Genomic DNA, 22889 nt, shown 5'->3' with positions numbered 1-22889 from the left:
AAAATGTTCAAATTATTGCTTCAAATGAGAATCAGCTATTTAGCCGTAAAACTACAAAACTGGAAGCTTGACTTATTGCATGGAAATTATCTTCATAGGCTATTGTGACCTGCAGGGTCTGGTCAGAGCATTTCAACCCTGTCTGTCCTGATCCCTCAATCACAGTTTGGGTTGGGGGGGGGGGGGGGGGGGTTAACTCCTATCTCCCCCGGGACGTTGTCTGTCTTTTAGACTGGACCCAACATGGACTCATCTAAATCCCCCTCTGTTGCCACTTGACCCAGCTTCATGGAAAACATTCCTATAGAAACCAGTCTTACAGATACCGTATCACTTGCCTCAATGTACTGTACCGCAGAAATTCCCAAACTTCCCTCTGCCATATACCTTCCTGCTCACTCTGACTCTGACGCAGTCTATGAAAACAACCGCTTATTTTCTCTGTCTCCATTTTGAGAGCAAACATGTCTCCAGCCCAGGCACACCAAACAACTCACTCTCACAGTAAACAGCCATGCACAGACAGGCAAGTTGTTTGTCCCTGCACAGAAATAATAAATCACAGGCAGCAGGTTGGCCCTGAGGCTGAGAGGAAAAGTGTAAACCTGGGAGGTTGCTGGTTTGATCCTACAGCGCTGACCACAATATTCTGGCATAAACCTTAGACCAAAAGTACAAGATTTTACATTTACATATATCCTAGCAAAGATTAATTTATCATCTGAAGAAACAGGTGTTAAAGTAAAACACCAGTCCCCCCTTCCATTTTTTATCAGTCCATTTTTCTACATCTGCTTAATCATTTCCTGACACACCATGTATCAACTCTATTAGAAGTAATTTAAAAAGAAATCAAGCCATGACCCCGGGAGCACCAGCAGGGAAAAACATTTAATCACAAAAATCTCAGTGTTAACCAGGCTGTAAACAGAACAAGGACCTTTGACGTGACTGCACAGGGAGGTTTCTTTCCCATCCCTTCTAAGACATCCCATAACATCAGTATAGGATTACCCGCCAGCTCAGACTCTCTTTGTCACACTTTGTCCATGAAGTCTTTGATAAGCCCTTGTTTTTAGTTCTGGATAATGCACATATGGAAAGGTTTTATTGAGCATGGCATTGCATAAAAAGGGATTTCCGAAAAGAGGAGGCGACTGGTAGGAACGGGTATCTAATCGAGACAGGGTCAGACCCGACAAGCGCCGTTTCTGCAGAGAGAAGCAGAAGCTGTTCTTTCCCCACTGGAGTTTCATCTACAATTCAAATACGTTCCAGACGATAGGACTTCCTGCTGGGATTGAAAATGCAGCCAAATCTCGGGGTGGATAAAAAAAAATGTAATACCACGCTTCCTTCACATGCAAAGGGCAGTGAAAGGTGCGCTCAACACAAATCTAACGGCGACTCCTCAATTATAAATTTTCAAGCCACACATTGTGATGCAGGTCGATTGGCCCCCAGACTTTCACCTGATCTCCTCCTCAGTCAAAGTGTGTTGCAACATGAACGTCTTCACTTGCGGTTGTACAGCTAGTGTCCTTCCAAAGTTGCTTGTTTTCACAAGTGTTGTGCATGCCTGAACGCTCACCCGCACAGTTGTAACTTTCTGACTGTCATGTCATTCTATCTAATATTAAGGCCTGTGCGCTCCATTCTGGCAGTTCATCATGTAGACATATTTATGTGTGGCATGTTTAGTTATAGCTTGGCATTGCGAAACTACGATAGTAGCACTATAGGCTACAGTGTAAAGAGTGTAACTGAAGACAGTGGGTGGAATTTATAACACCTCAAGTTCATCTTTATAGTTTTAGTCAGCCGATATTTTCAGCCAGTAAATTGCAGCCAAGAAGTGTTCAATGGCTCCAAATAAATAACCAAAAACTACTTTAAAAATGTTATATTTCAGAATCTAAATATGTGGCACACCAAATATATATTTGTTTAGAAAAACTTTGAAAATCGTGTATATGTGTGTGTGTTTCTGTAAGACTGCCACACAGAACAAGGGACACATACTTGTGTGCCCTCTCACACAGGATATCCGTATGAAATATGAACACGACTCCGATGAAACTGAGTTCACTCTTTGTTTGACACAAATCAACAAACCTCAGTTATGTTAAATACTTCTCTTGCAACATTTTAGCTCCAGTGAGCTTCCTTTAATATCATTTTTGTTTGTTTTGTAAATGTTTTGTTTTGTTTATGAACGCCTTTTATGTTGTTTGAACCCCAATGTTTTATTTGTTTGTGTCAATAAAGTAACAGATTTGCTCTCTGCGCACTTCATATTGTAGATACGGTATTCAAGTTTTCGCCCCGATGAGTGATGCCTTCACTGACTGCAAGAACTGATGCGTTTACTTGTTAAAGTCACTCAAACTGTCTATGAATTTGATGGTTTTCTTACACAAAGACCACAAGTACAGTGGGACCAACTGATCTTAACTTATTGAAGAATAGATTACTGCTGTAACTTTCTGTAACTTTCGGCTTAAATTCTTAAAGTTTAACTTTTAACAAGCCCACTGTTTTTTCATTTTTTGCTTACACAAAAAAGCTGTTTCTACTAGAAAAAGTGAACTAAAGTTACTCCTCTCAGAGTTACAAACTTTTTTTCCAACTTTTAAAGTGTGACTTTCCGAGGCGGACCTGAAGGCATCAAAAGTGTGTGTCAATTAGCGGAGCCGAGTGTAGCGCTCAGTGTGTGTGTGCGTGTGTGTGAGGGGAGAGAGAGAGCCCAGTGTGTTTGTGAGAGCTTCACCAATGACCAGCTGAAAACAACCACTGCTCCGACTCTGATCCGCGGGGGTGGGAGCGCACAAGTTCGGATTTGGACTTTTTTCGTGTGAAAACCATGGGATTCGAGCTGGACCGCTTCAAGGGCACCGTGGACCCGGACTTCAAATGCAACTTGTGCAACAAAGTGCTGGAGGACCCGCTGACGACTCCGTGCGGCCACGTCTTCTGCTCCGGCTGCGTGCTGCCCTGGGTGGTGCAGCAGAGCAGCTGCCCCGTCAAATGTCAGCGGATCTCCGCCAAGGAGCTGAACCACGTCCTGCCGCTGAAGAACCTCATCCTGAAGCTGGAGATCAGATGTGACAACCACGCGCAGGGCTGCGATGCGGTGGTGAGGCTGCAGCATCTGGCCGAGCACACCGAGATGTGCGAGTACAGCCCGGCCAAGTGCCGGAACCGGGGCTGCGGCGAGGTGCTCACCCTGCGGGACGTGGACGCTCACGCGCGGGAGACGTGCGACTACAGGCCGGCGGGGATCTGCGAGGGCGGCTGCGGGCTGATGCTCACCCACAGGGAGCAGACGTCGGGCGGCCACTGCTGCCTGGGAGCCCTGAAGGCGCACAACAGCGCGCTGCACTGCAAGATCCTCAGCCTGGACCGGGAGTTCAAGAAGCAGACCATCAAAGCCAACAAGAGGGAGAAGACGCTGCTGGCGCAACTTTCCTCCGTGCACAGCGAGCTGCAGATGACTGCGCTGAAGTATCAGAAGAAATTCACCGAGTACAGCGAGAGGATCGACTCCCTCACCGAGACCGTGGCTTTCTCGTGCAAGGTAACTTTCCTCTCTCAGGGAACTTTCCCCCCTCTGGAATCCGCTGTTCATTCTCCCTCTCTTTGAGAAGAAACCTGCAGATTTACCACAAAATGCATGAAACAACAAGGAAAACAGCAAAACACACACTTGCACCTCAAAAAGTTTATTAGAACATCAACAAACGAACCTCAACTGAAGTGTTTTCCCCTTTAAACATATACCTGAAACACGGTTGAGTCAAGCTGCTCTATAAATGTTGGTGATCCAACTTTACAGGCTTTAAAATGTCAAATGCATTCTGGGACTCAGTATCTCACTTTCATTGTGCCTCCATGTTGTTTTGGCTCAGTGTGGACCGACTTCTTCTTTAGATTTGACCTCATCACAGATGCAAATGGAAGACAAACTGATTTTTTTTGATTTTTTCCCGACCTGTTCCCCCCTGTGAAACCAACTTTTTCAGGAGTTAGTTTCCCCCTGCGAGTGTCAGGGATGTCAGCTGTGCCTCTGGCCAGCTGGCAGTCTTTGGGTGGGGGTGCAGGGCCAAATATTTACTGCATTTCTGTACACAACAAGGGCCAGTCTCCAGCTCTACTGTATGTCCCGCTGTAGCTGCATGCTTGGTTGAGCCTTTCTGTCATCGGCCATTTGAAGTTGTGTGAGTGTGGTGGAAGATATAGATTTCCAATAGGGGCCCCAGCAGCGAGTAGAAGAACTTCTGAGGGCCCGAATGTCCTATTGACAGACACTGTTTTTGGAGATAGTGAACACAGTGATCGTGAGAAAGATTTGATGAGTGCTCCCGTCCGTTTTACACTGTTTAAAGGTGAAGCATTTCTCATAAATCTTGCGTTAATAAAAGTACGTACATCCCTGGGGCCTTTGGTTCAACAATACATTCATACTACTAACCCCCTCCCTGCCTTTTTTAAACTTTAACAATCTCTGTACTCTGGGCATGAGGGTGCCGGTGTAAACAGGAAGCATTTGGTTGTTATTTGCAGAACTGTGCTGATTGCTCGAATAAAATCTCATCTTCTACCCACGTAAGCAGTTGCATCATTGTAAAATGCAGAATTGAACTACACAACATCTGTTAGCAAAGATAACAGTCGGCAACGCTTGCAACTGATTATCCATGTTGTGTTCGACACTGGTGCTGCCAGGTGTTTTCTTCTGTAAGGAGGTCATGTGATAGGTAACTGACGAATCAGCCAAGGGCTTCGATAGTGGCCAGAAAAGACCCAATCAGCAAGCGGTCGTGAGTGTCTACATCCTCGTTTCCAAATGTCTCGGTGTCTGCTCGTCCAGATCAAATTAAAGTTTTCAAACTAAAGCGGGGCCAGCAGCGTTTCTACACGTCTGTTTTAATACTCTGGAGTATAGTGTGGACGTCAGGGGTATCTGTAGCAGAGTTGATACAAAACAGTGTGGGTGAAGCCTTGGGATGGTTTTATGGCTCTTGGTAATCCTCAGCATCATAAAGGATGCACTAAGGCCTATAATGAATTGAATTATGAATGAATATGGTGTGTGGCTGTGCTGCTGCGGTGGGGAGGGGTCACATTGTCCAATAAGGCTTAGTTAATAGAAAAGCCTGTCCAAGAAGAGGAGGAACAAGTTGCACAGATTGAGCAGACACCGCTGACAGTTGAAGGATGAAAGTGAAGTGAGGATGAAAGTTCCCTGTCATCCACGTAATCAGTGAGTGAGATCTTTATCTCCGGTGTTGTGCTCATTTCGATTCCCCCCTCTTAATTCCCTGTTTTTGTCAGTGAGGTTTCTCACACAAGTGGCTTCTCACAAAGACTTCACTCTTCTCTCAATTATCTCTGTCTTTTTTTCCTGGCTCTGTGATTTCATTTATTCATTACGGGCTCATGTTCTCGGCAACACGAGTTTCGGTAGAATGGTGAATTGCGCAACAAAAGCACCGATGCAGGGAAATGGTGGAATCGCTCACGCTGGTGTGGAGAAGCTTGCTGGGCCCGAAGCACAGCTAGTCATCATGGTTGGTTTGACAGCGGCATAAGTCCTTCCACTGAGATACATGCTTCCAGTGCTGAGTTACCACCACCCAGTGTAAACAGGCAGACAACTGAAACGCACTGTAAGTGGAAGATGTGGTAATTCTTCCGGAAATCCTCCACGGAGGAGAAGGAGAGGCATTTTTGTGAATGATGTGGTTTGTCTGAAAAGTTTTCTTTCATTGGGTTCAGCCGAGCAGCGAACAGGATTGTTCGGTGTGAAAATCAGTGTGAAATAGCACCACAAGTGAGATTAGTTCTGGGAAGCAGGCGAGTTGCAGACTATGGCGGGAACTCTCTGAGACCCTATAGCTGGATATATGCTTCTGTTTCAATAGGCTGTGGTGGAACCATATAGGCTCTGAGGTTTCGTGGTACCTGATCTGTGCCTTCCCAAAAAACAACTAATGTTTGGGGTGTAGACATGTCATGTGCTTACAGCAACAAGTGTGACCTGCTGCTTGTGTTTTCCTGTGCATCATTCAGTCTTTCTGACCTGTGTGGCCTGTTGAGTGCAAAGACGACAATAAGGAGGTTAAAACCTTGATCACAGATGTGTAAAGCAAACATTCACAAAGATTGGGACCGGACTTTCTCCGGAGTTTGCCTTCCACACATGAACAACCTAGCAGGAGATTCTCCACTCAGACAATTCACAAGAGCACGGACATCTGAATAGTGTTTGGGTGACGGGTGACGCAGGGGGCAGGATACAACAGCTGCGTGGTTCATGTGTTTCTGTTTACAGCTCCTCCACTCCTGCGTCGGCCCTTATCACCTAAAGTCTCTGTCTTTCCAAGTTGACATCTTCCAAGGCTGTCTTCACAGTGTCTGGCTCTGTCTCTCTCTTTCATCCTGAGATATTTGTATCCTCTTTGGTATTTTCAGTGTAACACATTTTTTCCCAGTTTAACACGCCCACTCACTCGCAGTGAATCCTCCACATAATCTCCTGTGTATTCTCACGTGGGCTCATTCAGACATCGTGCAGTTTTTACCGAGAGGCTGGGCCAGGAGAAACTCAGCAGACTTGGACATTTAGGTTCCTACATACAGATTTCCCCGGTTAATCTCCTAAAATCACCGCCTGAAAGCGGCTTTAGAATGACTGTATGTAAACACAGAGATTACACAACAGGATTCTACACATTAAGTAACCTGTAGGAAACTGCACAACCTCAAATCTGTGTATCTTGCTGTGGGGAATATAAGATATAATACGGCCTCATCCTATACAACACATAGAGTACATCTAGTGCTGTGCAGGTGATATAACTGTGTGAAATCTGACCCTCGCCTATAAATCACAATCTGCCGTTGACGCCTGGAGTCGACTATAAATCCATGTTAACTTCTTTTTTGTGATTTGAATGATCAGTCGATCGTTGATCAGTCAGATTAGATGAGATTTATGGCCTATTAAACATTACTCAGGAGGGAAGCTCAGGTTTTGACATTTATGATGGCTTCCTTCAAAGTCCCAGTGAGCCAGCATTCACAACAGCACACAGCTGGAACAGTTAAATGAAGTGCATCCATCTCCAGCTGTGTTACACAATACTAAATGTCTGCGGTGGAAAGGCTCTATAATCCAGATTTTCTGTGACACATTTGTTCCTCGAATCACTGTCAAATTGTGAACACAGACCCATCATGTCATGCGACGTCTGACGGGTAACCCACTTTACTTTGTTTTTGAGTTCCTGTCACTCTTCGTCTTAACGCGTCCTCAGCCAGATGGAGGATTTTAACGTTTTCTTAAGACATTAACATCAGACGCCGACTGCGAGGGAGATCAGGGTTGGCCTGGCTATGTGGAAATACTGACTGAGGTTTCCAAGAATAGACCTTTTTTTAAAAACATGTTAAACTTCTTCGGTGAGAGAGGAAAGGGCGATAAACCAAAGCGAAAACAAAAAGGAGCTCAGATCCGACCGTGGTTCACTTCAGGGCTGCTAGAACTGCTGTCCCACTTTCCATTCAGCCACAGATCTCTGTTTTGAACCGAGCCTCCTCTGTAGCTGCTTCGGACGACAGTGTTTGCGCTCTGTGATGGGATAAAGGGCATCGATCAAAATCACAAGGCATCAGACAGATTGAAGCTGCATTGAATTTGATCTGGGTAATCAGCGGCCCAATCTGATTAGGCTAATTGTGGATTAATTTTAAAGCATGAATCTACAAGATAAGTTAATAGACTAATGTGCTCCATTAGTTATCTCTCACGCATGGGTGTCAATTGAATGTGATATTAATAAATGGCTTGTAGAAGTACAACCCTTCCAGAAATTGATGATGATGCGGTTTCCGTTGAATACATGCATCATCTTCACTCAGTAATTATCTCCTGATTGATTTGAAATCCATCATACCTTCCCCGCCCTGAAATCCCTCAGATGACCAGGTCACAGAGTTTCTCTTCTTGGCTCTCAGGCCAACAGTTCATGAATCAATATTTCCTTTTACGTTCTACGTCTAAATAGCTACTCTATAATTAGATGCTCTATGTTGAGAGGAGGAAGACAGAGGGGAAGGCAGTGTGACGGAGGACAGACTCGGAAAGTGTGACTGGTGCTGAGGTGAAGGCTCGCTGCGCCTGTGCCAAGTCACCAGAGAGCAGCAGCCCGAAGTTTCACTGCAACTTTGCTTTCTTTCTGTGCTCTTTTTTTCCTTCAGCCCCTTCATCTTTTTCGTCTTCTTCCTCCTTTTCTTCTTCTTCCCCCTCTCCTTCGTCTTCATCATCTTCCCCCTGTCCTTTCTTCTGATTCTTCTTCTCCTTCCTCTTCCTCTTATCTTGCACTTCTCCTTCGTATTCTCTTTCTTCTCCTTCTTGCTCTTCTTCTTCATCTTCTCCTTCCTTCCGTTCCTATTCTTTCTCCTTCTGTCGTCCCTTTTTTCCTTCTTGCTCCTCTTCATCCTCTCTTTTTTCCTCTCCTTCCTTTCTGTCTCTCGCTCATCTTCTCCTTCTTCCTCCTATTCTTTCCGTCTTTGTTCTTGTACTTCTATTCTTTTTCTTCCTCCTTTTCTTCTTCTTCTTCTTCTTCATCCTCTTCCTCCTCTCTATTCTCCTCCTCCCAGTAAAGTTTTGTTTACTTGACACATGTTTCCCCCATGTCCACATGATCTTGATTTGGTCGCAAGGACATTTTATTTTTTATCACCTAGGCATACCTAAAGTTTTAGGAAATGCTCAACCTCCTGAAGGGATTCACTTGTTGTCTTGGAGATCAGAGCTTAGCTCGAGTGTTTGCAGATGTGGAAAAAAATAATCTGCTTAATTACTGAGTTTATTTTAATGGCTCTCGTAGACGACATGTGAAAACACCTTTAAAATTCTTCCGGCTTGTTGTGAGGCTTGTGGCAGTTACAGCTTAATTATCCTGTTGTTTTATTTGTGTTAAATTCTGAGTCATATCCAGCTCATTATTCACCTAACGGCCAACTGTCCTCCTGTTGACAATAACGGCTGTAGGGACCACAATATGGAAGCATGTGTCACTAATGTGTCTGTGACACTGAGCAGGAGTGGACATTCCAGCATGACCCGACAAGCACATGACGGTCGTTTTAGCCTATATGGCAGTGAGGCCACTGTACATGCCAATAATATCTGCTTTATATTTAGTCCCACTATGCAGCGGCATACTGAAGTGGCAGCTGAAATTATGCTACCTCATAACTCCCCTCTAAGTCCTGCTAAAAAAAACAGATTAAGAGCTGACTAGGCGAGTTTCCCAGCGTTCTTCATGTCATGTTGCGACTGGGTAAGAGGTCCGCTGGTGTATTATTTACATAGGACAACGGTTTGCGGGAGGGAAGGGCCGGCGGCTCCTCTTTGAAACGCTCACTTTTGCTCTTTGGGCTAAGCCTGGAGTACGGTGAAACTTAGACCTGAGCGACTGGAGGGAAAATACCCGATCCAGTTCGAGACCATTCGCCAGCAACAGTTGTCGCTGTAGCTGGTGACATCTACAGCTGCATTTCAATCTTCCATTTCCTGCAGCGTGTAAGGCATTGTTAACTCTGTGAGTTGTTATCGTTTAGCTCTCGAGGTTGCACTCTTCAAAATTGCAGTTTTGCTATAAAATTGATTATCTGCTCAGCCCAAGTGAAGATGGGAATAAAGAGGTGTCATTAAGCCAATCTCTTCAGTTACTCCCCTTAATGTGCGGGGGAATGGTGTCATTAACTTTGTCCTGCCCCTGCACCTTGCTCCATCTGTAATGTTATGTGTTTCAGCCCCTCAATTATCGGCTAATAAGAAAATATTCTTCCGTGTCCTGTTTTTTCCTCTCCACGTAGCCGGCTCCATCAATCTGTCGCTCACCTGGAGCTGATGATAGATTATTAGGAATAACCTCCTGCCATCTCTTTGTTCACGTGTCTCTCCTCTGTCTGTCCGTAGGAAGGCGAGACAAAAAGCTTGACGGTTGTCCTTCTCCGTGAGGGCGGATCTCTGGGTTTTAACATCGTAGGAGGAAGGCCATGCGCGGTAGGTTTTAAAAGCCGAGCGATCTTTGGGGGGTTTTTTCATCTCCCTCGGTGATCAGCCAAGTGTCATATGGCAACCCAGGAATGAATAGCATATACTTTAAGAGCACCACAAGCTCTCTGTGTACTGACTGACACAGCTTAGTCATGCATGTGTTTTGTAGTCTGTGGACAGATGGACCGCATCTATCAAGTTTTTATTGTGTTTATATATTGGTCTGGTTTAGCGGATTTGGCATCGCAGATTAAAAAAAAGTATAATTAGTTTTATGAGAGTTAAATGTGGGATTATGGCTTCGACCGCAGTTGTTTTGTCTCTAATTGAGGGGATTTCGGTGGTGAGGTAAACACAGAGGAGTGGAAAGGGGTCTCTCCTTCCGCCCCTGAACCTTTCACAGCCACAATGTTTCCTGCCTCGGGGCTCTGAAGTGAAAGTCATTAATGATCCCGCTTGTCCGCTGAGTGACGGGTTGAAAATATCTCCGCGCCGGGTTCAACGCTGTCTTCCATACATGGATCTCCTTTCTGCCGATCATATTGAAATGGTGTTCCCCTGTATCCCTTTCACCGGGACTGCCCTCTCAAACTGTTACGGGGCACTTTTTCCACCGCCACAGTGACGCACATTTCTGTAGTGATGTTTAACACAGTGAAACTTTCTATTGCAGGAAACTATAAACGTTTTTTTTTTGTCTGTGTGTGTTTACCCGACTCCATGGTCTGGTAGATTTGCAGCCTCGCTCACTGTTGTGACAGAACCCATGTATCAAACTCAACCAGAAGAGAGCGGAGATGATACTTGGCGTTTTCTTTCCCTGCTAGCCTCAAATCAACAGTCTGTGTAAGAAGCTATTCATTAAAATGGAAATAGCTAATATCCCTGTAGCCTGAGACAAGAGCGTTTCATGTGGCTGTTGTTTTGGCATGGCTTGGTAGGAGCAATCAGCTGCCAGGTTTTGTGGTCTCTAGAAGGGCTAGTTTGTCCACAGCTCTCAAGATAGGAGTAATTGTATGGCAGAGGAGTGAGCCTGATGAAGCATTGCTGCAAATTCACTGTACTCGACGCCACTGAAAGAGGAAGCAGAGCAGAAATGACTAATTAGAGTTTGCACTGTGACTGTGGGGTTTCCTCAAGCGTCCCTTTTTAAATTGCTGTTGTTCACCGTTGTTCTGCTCGCTACCACTCAATAGGGTGATTAAAATGTTTTTTTTTTTGTTGTTAAATCAACAACAGGGCTGGGCAATTGAACAATTTCAATAATTATAGTAATTAAATTTCCTTGATCATCAGTAGCGTTATTAAAAAAGTTTATTATATATTGATATAATGCTCAGGAGGCTTAACTAATAATTGATCTACCTCAGATTCATAAAACGTTTTGCTCTGTTTAAAACCACAACCTTTCCGTCTGGAGCAAAAATCTCTCTTTAAATTTAAAAGAAATAATGTAACATTTATCGTTAAATATTTCCATTTCAATTTCGACACACTCAGTAAAAGGTATTTGGTTGGTGAGTTCAACCTACGTTAATGTGTATATGAAATCCCTGAGCTTTTTTAAGTAATTTTACACAGTTTTATTTATTCAATGTTTGTTCTAGTGTCGCAATGGGTGGGTGATCTGATGATTTCATATTGTTAACCATCTTAAAGCAAAGTGTAGATAACAACATTTCATGTCCTAGTTATTCCCAGTTTACCCACATAGTGTTGATCTATGTAACATTTACAAACCAACAAAAACCTAAACTCCTGGATAGTTACGCTGACTGGCCAGAATTGATGTCTTTCATGTATGATATATACTGTATGTTTATCCAACGTGAAATAACAGCATGGCTGATGAGCTGGTGCCAAAAAGGACTCAATGAGTGCAGTGTGGCTTAGTCAGATATTTCTTCTATTTGTTGACTTTGTCGGGCTGTGATTGGCATTTCTAAGGTAATGCGAGTGTTTCACTCAGCTAGTTTCAACCCCGCCCATCTGCACATCACAAGCTCCTGAAACGTAAACACTCATCTCTGACTGAGGCGTTGGAGCAGTTCAAAAAATGGATAAAAGCAGCTACTCTATTTAATTTGTGAAACATCTTTTTTTATTCAGTGGTTCACTGTTATTGTTGACTGCTGATTTCAGCTTTATTTAGTATTCAAAAGAAAGTTTAACTCTGGTTTTAATGACCAGTTTGTTAATGGAATATTTTTTTTTAAACAGATGAGTCCACAGGATGAGTGGAGTCAGGATATTCTCTCCAGTACATGTACAAAAAGTGGGAAGGAAGGTCACAATACAGATTGATCATGTGTAAAAAAGATAGTGATATATTCGCCCATCCTTTGTTCACACTGCTTCTCTCCTTAACAATTAAAGCTCTTTGCTTTTATAATGTTGGAGATAATAACTGCTGTTTATTTCACAGGATGATAATGACGGCACCTCAAATGAAGGGATCTATGTATCCAAGATCGTCGAGGATGGTCCAGCGGACAAGGAAGGAGGCCTTCAAATCCACGACAGAATAATCGAGGTATGTGTAGCCCACCCTGTCGTGTTTCCTGGAGCAGGAAAACAATGTGGAAGTCAATGTAGTGTAGACGTGGAACTTGGATTATGTGACAGCTGCTGTCTGCCCCATAAAGATGACGAGAGCGAGGAAGCACGAGACCATCACTCCATATTTCTGTTCCAGTGACCTCTGGAAATGAAACTCGGGCTGAAAGCAGCAAATGTGACGCATCGCATGAGCATTTTACATTTTGGGCTTTTATTTCAGCTCGAAATGGTAAATCCTGCAGACAGCTCAAGTTTCGACACGTACTTCTACCAATCAACACTCAGGCAAAGCCTTTGTTAAGTGGGGCATCACTGCAGATATGCCGAGATAAACCTGAGGCGAGGATGTCTGTCTTTGGTTTTGCTGAGTGAGACGGAGCCCTGCGTTCGCTTCCTCGCTGACAAATCCCTTGTGACAGTGCTGCCGTGTAGCGTCCTCAAACCCTTTAAACAGAATCTCGTGTGGAAGAGCCGGCTCACCCCGAGGTCAACTTGAGGGATGCATCGAAAAACTCAACATCACAAAGGTTGCTTTTATAGAACAGTTGTCAGCCAGGATCTCACACAATGGCTGCATTGAACAATGAGATGTATGTGGACTATGAGTCTGTATTACCAAGTGCAGCAGGAGGACAAATATGGTTTGTCATAAGCTTTATTGTCAAACCTAAGTGAAATTGCCCCCAGGCCTTTTTGACCATCACATCGCTCGCAGAGATGTTTTTGAAAAGTGTTTACAAGAAAAGAGGATGCCAACATCTGGGCTCTGTTGATTGTTCTATCCTCTCATTCATGCAGTCAAATGCAAACGACTTACCTCACCCTGGGGTCTTCAATAATGTTACAATCATTGCAACACCAAACCGAGGATGTGACATGGCCTGCTTTAAATTTCTTCAAGTAACCCAATAAAGGGTCTCAAAGCTCACTGTAACCTGAGATCTGTCATGAGATCCCTTAACAGGTTGAGCCAGCAGTTCACCTGGATCCGGGTGTCTCGAGGTCAGACAGTGACTGCATTTGGGCCACTAGCAGGATGACGAACATGAATCAGTGGTAGTGTGTGTTTGCGTCCAACTGTAGTGTCTGTTTTTACGAGCTTGCGTGCATCTGCGAGCGCAACAAGGAAGGGTAAAGTCATGTTTACAGGCCAGATGTTGCCGTATTTTGTTACTTGAGACCGTATCTTGTGGTGGATTTAGTTTTCCACTCACAGCCATTCGGGTAATTCGCTTTAGGATAATGCTGCACTTGTGTTTGTCTTGTTTCTGAGCCATTGTGAATGAAGTCACGAAATCTCTCCGACAAGGGGAACACATGAGGACGTGGAAAGCCTGAGGAGGTAGCACAGCACGCTATTAAGTGACCCTTTCTTTACAAGAGATGAGGGATTAGTGGACAAAAACCAACCAAATAAATCACTCAGCCATTGAAATAGAAATGTATAGACGGTACAGAGTTGTTGTTCCACATTGGAGCTTTTCATCGGATGGGAAACCTGATAGTGGAGGTAGTTCATATTTCGAAAAGAATTTCCCTTTGTTAGCTTATTTAAGCAACAAATTTCCATGTCATGATTTGTCAGATCACAATATGAAGTGCAACATCATTGTGACATGTTTATAGTTTAGTGGGTTGCATCTTTAACCTCAGGTTATTGGATCTGTGGGTGACAATGGTGAATCAAAGGAATTTAATCCCAGGCCCCTAAAGGCAGTTTCTTCTTTGGGTTTTGACCTTCTGGCCTGAAACCAACAGTTTGTAACTTTTGTCTTATTTAAAATCTTGTGTGGAACGTGGCGCATTTGGAAAAGCAGAGCCTACTAATGTGGTTTCTCATCACACCTTGTTCTTTAGACAAATACTGCGTGACCTCACTGGTTGTCACATATTATAGCTATAGAAATTGTTCTAGTTGATGGTTGGTAATATATTTCGTGAAGATTCTTTCAAACTAAAGTACATACACATAAAGATACCATAGTTGATTGAGAGAAGAATTAATCCTTGGTTCGAAATGTGAAAATATAACAGGATGTGAGGTTTTTTGGTGTGTGATCTATCGTTTCTTAAATTTTAAGACAGTTTGTTGATAATTTTTTAGATAAAGCTGTTAATCTTACAGTCTGGCCAGAGATTCATCAAGGCTGCTGTTGACCACAATGGTAACAATCAATCCATCATTTAATTGATGTCTTCAGTGTGAATTGGCACTGACAAAGTGAAAAGGTTTGAATCCCCAGTTTAAACCTCATTGCAAAGGTCGAGTTATCTCTTGTCTGTTTAAGGTGAGGCGTGTCTCTCGGTTTAAACCTTCCAGATTTATCCAATGCCTTCAAATTCTGCATTCTATCAACCACTTCTTGAAACCATTTTGAAGTTTTGTTTGTTTAGTTTTATTGGAAACATTGAGGTTGTGGAACCAACTCAAAACACAACACTGACACATTGTCACCTTAGTCGGCACGATGAATATGTCAGCAATAGCTCTTCCGTGTTTACATGTTGGGGTTAGACAGACACAGAGCAACGTGTGCATTTAATTTGGAATCATATTTCAGGAGTCCCAGACAATAAGTCCAATGCTTTTAACTCTGGTTTTATCTCCACCAACTTCAGAGGGAAGTATCTTTATCTGCTAAATCCTTTACATTTTTTGTAAGCTAGCATGCAGCATATGGTGAGTTAATCAAGTCATTTTTAGTATCAATACTGTAATTTTCCATGACAGTGCAATTGAAAACGTTTGTTTCTTTCTCAAACCCATGAAATGCGGCTTAGCGGCAAACAGAGGTGATCATTTTGACAGCCACACCGCTGCTGTGGGGATCCGCCGCTCTGCAAAAGGACAATCGTGTTACATGGAGAAGTGAAAAGAGCGCTCGCTTCAGGAGGCAGAAGAACCACAGCTCCGTCAAGAGCTGTAGCGCTGTTTTCTCCTCCTGCAGCAGAGGTGTTAGTTCCAGTAAGTCTATATGGATGTAACATGTACATGATGATCCACAGCTACTCCTTCTATAAAAGGCTCTTAGCGGGGGAGTGTGATGGCAGATGGCTGTCCTCTAACGCAGCTACAGGCTGGTATGATTCAGCACATGAATGCCTCCTTGTTCATCCAGACATTTTTCTCATAAAAACCTTGAGGTGTGTTTGCTTTTGCTCCGCAAGCTGAAAAATGGTAGCACTCTGGTCGGGATCTGTCTGCCACGGTTAGATAAATAAGTTTGGATCCAGTTTAATAGTTGGACCTGTCGAGAACTTAGGGCTTTTTCTTTAGCCATGCTCTGCTTGCTTTGATAATTTATGATTCTGCACTTGCAAGTTGTTTACCATGTCAATGTAGCCTTTGTACATAGTTTTCTCTCTCGCTTCACATCAAGTATTGCCGGATGTACGATTTCTGAGTATATAAATATTCCCACTAAAATTTCATCAAGCCTGTTTACTTGTGCAATATGACTAAACCCATGTTGCAACAGCAGAATGACTGTGCAGGAGCTCTCAGGGTGAAGGGGATGTTTTTCTGTGTGGGCTCCTGAGTGTGAAAATAGGAAGAGAATGGAGACGCCCGGGCTGCTGTTGTAAATGTCGCCTTGTAAATCCTCAGCAAACATTCCCAGGTCGCCGAGGGTGAACAGCAACAACCACTTTAAAATAAACTGACATTGGGAGATGCCAGGCTCCAATATGGAGGATGGGTTTGTGTGTTGTTTTTAGGGGGGGGTTGGATGAGGGGCTAACAAACAGGATAGTGTCCCAACTATAACATGTCATTAGAATTGGACAGTGAAAATTGGCAGGGCAGCATTCAACACAATAATGTTTTCATTCAGTGTCAACTACTCAACATGCGACAGGGTGTCTTAAGAATTTGAGCCCAAAACAGCATGAATGTTTACGCTGGCACAGTTTTGTAACAGATGATGCAAGTTGGATTAACTGGCGGTTACATCTGTTCATTTAACCTGTTTGAGATGCATCATGCATTTTTTATTTGGCTTATTTTGCTTGAGGAAGAGCAGGAGGAATGTGGTGAAAAAGAGCTAGGGGTCACGATTAAATGTGTCTGAAATGCAAAAGAGGCTGCTCTAAGTACAGTGACTTTATTGGTGGCGAGACCAGATCAACTTCATTATGCTTGATGGATCCTCTTCTTATTAGCATATCGCTACAGCTTATACTGCTTATTATTAAAGATTCCATGAGGCTGAAGTTAATAACATTGTACATTTTTTTTAATGAATGTGGTATGTGACTGCGACCCTCTTTCAGGCAGCACATGTGTTGTTTCTTTCTTGTCATTAGCCGTGTGAGTTGCGAGGTTACCCACAGTGAGCCACTAAACACCTCAAACTGCCCCGTAGCTACTTAAGTATCGAATCACCAGGCCAGAGACAGCTTAAAAGCCAAGCCAGATAGCACTTAGCAGTGACTGACAGAAATGTGAGGCGAGCTCTAGTGGAGGCGGGTCGGAGGCGTGCATGTCAATGAGCCTTTATTCTTCTCCAGGGCGAGGAAGATTGAGACACTTGAAGGATTTTGTGAGAAATCTGAGGCAAGCCGCTGCCCTTTTCAGCCAATCGTGGCTAAAAGTTTCCTTTTAGACTTTTTAAGAGCGTAATGACAAAGGTCAGGTCAGTTTTTTGGTTGATTTAGGGAATGATCAGTACTATAACGCTACTTTCAAGCATAATTTTCCGAGTTCAGAGTTAAACTGTTTACCTGATGGTTCAACTCATGATTGTTGGGTTCAGTCTTGGTTGCTTGGAGTTTAATACGTTTTTTCTGCAGCATGACTGATATAAGAGTTGGCCTATAATTTTGGATGATATTAGCCCTATCAGGATTTGATTATGTTGGCCTTTATAAAAACGTATATTTGACAGACTAAGCAATGCAGAAAATATGTGCATTTTTGTTTAGTTTACATAATTTTTTTTTTTTATATATGGTTGTATTTTATTTTTAATTAGTTATTTATAAAAAAATGTTTACCGTTAAACTGTAGAATACCCTGGAAAAAAAGCATCAGTTACATTTCTTTGTCATTAGGATCTGCCAACGACTTTTTAGGAATCATTGCACGCAGGCGATGTGTGGCCTAGTGGTTAGAGTGGTGGTTCTCCAACAAGAAGGTTGCCGGTTCAAACCCCACTCTCTCCCATCTGCATGCCGAAGCGTCCTTGGCAAGATACTGAACCCCTAAATGGCCCCTCATAAATATTGAGTGTACTAATTGTAAGTCGCTTTGGACAAAAGCGTCAGCTAAATGACATGTAATGTAATTTAAAAAATATATATAATTCAACAATTCTTTGGCTTTTACTGTTTTACTGAATCTGTCTAAAGGGGATTTTAGGACGCCATCAATAGTCCTAGATAAATAAAGTCTCATTGAGTAGTGAATGGGAGAATGGTGCGATTGACTTCACGCCTACTGTCACCAATAAGTTGTTGCAGCACATGGCATCAACAGCAGGACATGTGCCAAAAGTTCTTTAGGTGTTATTTCTGACCCGGAGGGCTACGAGGAACAGACGTCGTAGTTGTTTCTCTAAGGGAATCACATGTTGTTTGGCATTTCTGAGGCAAGAAGCGACCCTTTGTCAGACTCTTTATTAGATTTTGGCCCCTGCGCAGGCAGCGTGTTTATTCCCCAGATGGGCAGGCCAGGCAGAATGTGGCCCCGCTCCGCTGCTCCTGTCTGGCCCATAGACGGGATGAATCCACCCAAGGCTAAGCGGGGCCAATCCTAGCAGTGAGCCACATTCCTGTGCCCCGTGGTCCAGCTGAGGCCGGAGCAGGACATTAACAACAAATCTAACTTTAAAGAGTCAGTTTAATCAGCTTCTGGTGGTGGCTGCATGCTGCTGCCCTTTGCTGAGCTGGTTATAAGAAGCGAAGACAAGCACATCTTTGTTTTCCCCTGCTCCATACGGGGGGGGGAAAGAGGAAAAATAAGTTTTTAAGATGTGGAGTCGTGTCAGTCTAGGGATGGTGTGAGTTGAGCTTGTGCTTTGCTCCAGCCAAGAGGCGGCTTTTGTGTCTGTCCCTCGCCACACACAGAATATTGTACTTTCCACTCAGTTTAACCGGCTTGCGTCCTCAAAGGAGAGCCGACACTCGATGATTTTGCGGAGACACACAGTCTGGGCCTACTGTAAATGTGTTTGCTCTGCTCCAGCCCAGTCTCAGCCGGCTCCTTGTTCATCAGGGCTAGTGGCTTAATTTATGGCTCCTGAAAGGTTTTGAGGGGGGCAGAAATAGACAGTTGTCATTAAGGCTAATTTTCCTGCCTATCAATCACAGGCCTTGTATAAATGGATCAGCAACAATCGGCTCAGGTTGCTCTGCCAGCTGCTTCTCATGTCAGCCCCTGACCCCCAAGCACAGACTGCCCACTGACTCCTAATTAACTACCCTCAATTAAACCCTAATAGGCTGATTAACAGACCCTTAGTTGTGCTGTAATGGCCCGTCGTTTCCTCCCAGATTTCCTCTGAAATGCATCCTGACTGCAGCATGTTAATCACCGCCCACTCGCTCGCTCTCTCTCTCGCTACCTCTGTTCGTACCAGTGTCTCTCTCCCTCTCTCTGTCCAGCAGGGCAGAGATGAGCATGTTCAAATTCCTCAGACAAAACGTTTGGCACCATATTTAGATAAATAGACTGATGCACAGATAATCACAATAAATAAATTCCTGACACATGCTCATTTATAAAATGATCAGTTTAAGTGTTTACATAACATTTGAAACGCCTTGGAATTTGAACAAAACTATTAAAACAACTCTAAAATGAACTCTCTCGCTAAAAAACATACATAATGTTTCTTAACTGATCCATGACCAACAAACATTAAAAATTGCATGTTCCTATAGTTAGAGATTAAATTTTCGATCTTTTTAAAGTTATTTGACATAAGAATCCTCCTCGTTCATTCAGTAGCAGATCTTAAGCTTCTGTCCAATTACCTAGTCTTTCAAATGTCAAGTTGAAAAAGGCTACTAAAACAGTTTTCAGTTTAAAATCTGTCAACTCCTTATATGAGGGAATAACATGTATTCATCATGTAGTATTTGGTCCTCGAAACAATTTCTGCATCTATTTTTGGAATAAAATGTTAAAATTGACATTGATTTGAAACCAGTTTTATAATTAATTTGTCATTTTAGACCTCAATAAACATACCGAGCATTGTTTCATCTTCTCATTTTGGAGAATTTGATGCTTTTCTATATCATATATAGTATTTATCCAAAATTAAAATAATCTTTATTTGCTGCCTTAAATCCTATATAAAATATCTTTTGTCAAATTGTCAGCAAAATGTCTCGACCACAGTTGCTATGTGCATCTCCACTGTGGTTGAGTCTTATTCCATTCGTCTTGCAACCGCAGCTCCCAAAAAGTTTTTTAACTGCACCAAAATAATACAACACGCCAAAGTAGCTTTCTTAATATTTAACATGATCACAGCATGTATCTCACAAGGGAACGCGATGGGAATGGGAAACAGTGGCACAATCCCCCAAAACCCTCATCCTAATGGAAGTGTTGACATTTTCCACCAGATTTATGTTTATGTTGCGTGTAGACCACAGTTGAAAACTGTTTCTACATTTTCAAAGTTGTAAATCTTTGGTTTGTGCTGCAGACGAGGCAGAAATGTTGGAGACTCGAAGTCTTACTCATCTCTGTTAGAGGGACACTCTGCAGGGACATAAAACTACTTCACTGTATCCGATAGGATCAAATAACACAACTTATCATTAGTTCTGTATAGAGGAAGTTTATCCCACTTAGAGCTGATAGATAGAGCAATATAATAGCAACGATAAAAACTAAATGAGGAGTGGTAATTGAGGGAATGCTCCATGCAGAGAAATCAATTAGGTGGAGAATCAGGCTGCCACGCCTCAATGGTAAAACTTTAGAATAAATCACGAGATGTTGACAAGCACGCAGCTTTGTTTGTGGAGGTTTTCCAGTAACATTTCAATAGAAACGTACATTGTGTATAATTTCAGCTGAACAAAGCATAGAGTTGGCTAACCTGACACGACCACTGGATTCCTGCAAGTGTGTTTTACGAGCGGTGCCAACATGGTTATGATACACAGAGGGACTTTCCTCTTTTAAGACACAGATTCCGTCTCATGACTTGTTGGCAGCAGATGTTTGTTTCTATGGAACTGGCCATAGGCTGACAGTGATTTAAACATGGTGTGTGTGGCACTGTGCGATCCAACATGGGTCCTTCCAGAGATTATAGGTTATAGATTTCACTCATCAATCAAAGTGCCGGAGCGCGCTTGTCTCCCCTCTCATATGGAACCGTTACAGTCGCCGCTTCAGTGAGATGATGAAGTGGACTTCACTTCTTCTCCCCATGACTTTTAACCCAACTGGCTGTTAATCATGTACTGTCGGCTCCACTCTTTTTTGGTTTCTTCTTTTTTTCGCAGTTGCATGAATACTCAGAAGTGAAATCTGAGATTTAAAAACTTCTCTTAATCATTCTCCAACTCAAGTTCAGCCCTTAAGGTCTCAATAAATTCCATTCTGAAGCTAAAACGTCTAAACTCATTAAACTTTGTTGTTCCTCGCAACTTTAACAAAGTGCAAGACTGGCCATCAACAAGGACAGCAGAGTTATACAGAGGAGGATGGGTCAGAGCTAATTCTTTCTATTCTACCTGTTGGCCTGCCTTGAGGTACTCTACATTCTCTGTGAGGTGAGGGGACTTGCCTCAGGTGGTAGCCTTCGCTTGGATCAGTCGGAGACGGAGTGTGATGAATGTGGTGCGGCAGGTTCAGCGTGCACTCAGCAGTCTGGAGCACTCAGTCTCAACTTAATGCAAATGAATCTGACCTGTTACGATGCGTTTGGCTCATGATACTCAGACCCACTGTCAGTCTTGGTTTGTTTTAGGTGGAATATGTGTAGGCTGCCATGTGTATCGCCATAAGAGTCACTAACACAGTGATATTTGTGCACAGTAGAAGCATTGTATTTGTTCTACATTTGTTTATTTGATTTGATACAGGGTGGCTGCGTGTCCTTAAAAAGTCTTAAATTCCATTTTACAAATAAAAGGCCTTAGAAATATTAAATTTCCTTTAATTCAAATTAGATGAGTTACAATTTTTTGAGGCACGCCAACATGAAAATGTCCCCCCTCTGCCAGACCAAAGGAGAGGAAGAATCCTTAGTTCTGGTTTGCTCTGCCTCGTTAGTCTGTCTCTGGTTAAGTTTATGGTTTAAACCAATGCCTTTCCAATCAGCCTTCTAACTAGCTTATTGGCAAGTTTAACAATAAGTGACTTTAGAACGATGAGTACTCGTGGTGGTTACAGCCAGTTCCTGGTATGAAGCAAACCGCATTGTGTGTTTAAAGTCTGAGAAACTCGGATCATCGCGGTTGAGTCTAATGGACATGAATGTGCTTGCTTGGAAAGTACATTTAATTTACAGGTTAGGTTTTCCATCGCAAGTTTGGTCTTAAAAAGTCCTAAATGTACGTTTTTTTATTTCGGTAGACTCCCTGTGGACGATGCACTGCGCTTCTACTGACTGAAAATGAAAGTAACGTTTTCCTTGCACATTCTGCCTGTATTTACTGGTCATGGTGCCTATTCTCTTATACTCCATATTTTGAACATTTGCTTAAATTGAACTAAATCACCAAAGTTACTCAGCCACTTCAACATTCACCACATTGCATGGTTTATCTCTGCACACAGGAACTTTCTAAAGTCTTTCAGTCCCTCACATCCCATGTGCCGGTCCGACCTTCAGAACAAGAGTGAGACTGTTGTGAAGCCTTGCGAGTCTAATCAGCCTCCACACGCTGCAGCACTGAGGCCGCGGCCACTGCCAGCAGATGTTAAATTTCATTAGGACTCAACAGATGCAAAACACACAGGGCTGACATCACCGTACATAATTGTCCCTCCTGTACATGACAGATGTTCAGTGATATCTGAGCTAATTGGACCACATCAACACACATATTTTGCAGAGAACTATGGCTTATGTGCCTTAACTTTACATGTTTATTTAGTCTAGCAGTGTAAAATGAATATGAACACCTGCTCTTTTTTTCTCCTTCACTTTGCCGGCTAATCCCGATGACACAACCCGCTGCCGAGTCGCCAACTCTCCCACTCTCCCCAGCCTCTCTCTGAGGTCTGAAGCTCCCCTCCATTCGGCAGCCAGCTAGTGGAACCGACGGCCGCTGCGCAGCCTTTTCT

At 43.2% G+C, this 22889-nt stretch overlaps 1 protein-coding gene across 2 annotated transcripts in view; it reads left to right on the top strand.

Moving 5' to 3' along the window:
• The first annotated feature begins 2700 nt into the window (after positions 1 to 2700).
• The window catches only part of pdzrn3b (PDZ domain containing RING finger 3b), a 96613-nt gene continuing 76424 nt past the window's right edge, over positions 2701 to 22889 (top strand). Inside the window, exons 1-3 of one of the 2 annotated variants that reach the window (XM_053444397.1) lie at positions 2701 to 3577; positions 9992 to 10078; positions 12498 to 12605. In XM_053444397.1, the coding sequence (XP_053300372.1) occupies positions 2864 to 3577; positions 9992 to 10078; positions 12498 to 12605 (909 nt within the window). In that variant the 5' untranslated portion in view covers positions 2701 to 2863. The remainder of the gene's footprint in view (positions 3578 to 9991; positions 10079 to 12497; positions 12606 to 22889) is intronic. The other variant, XM_053444404.1, reaches the window with a different exon arrangement.

Source organism: Pleuronectes platessa, chromosome 2, assembly GCF_947347685.1.
Source record: "Pleuronectes platessa chromosome 2, fPlePla1.1, whole genome shotgun sequence".
Taxonomy (NCBI): domain Eukaryota; kingdom Metazoa; phylum Chordata; class Actinopteri; order Pleuronectiformes; family Pleuronectidae; genus Pleuronectes; species Pleuronectes platessa.
This window is presented reverse-complemented; position numbering and strand designations above follow the sequence as displayed.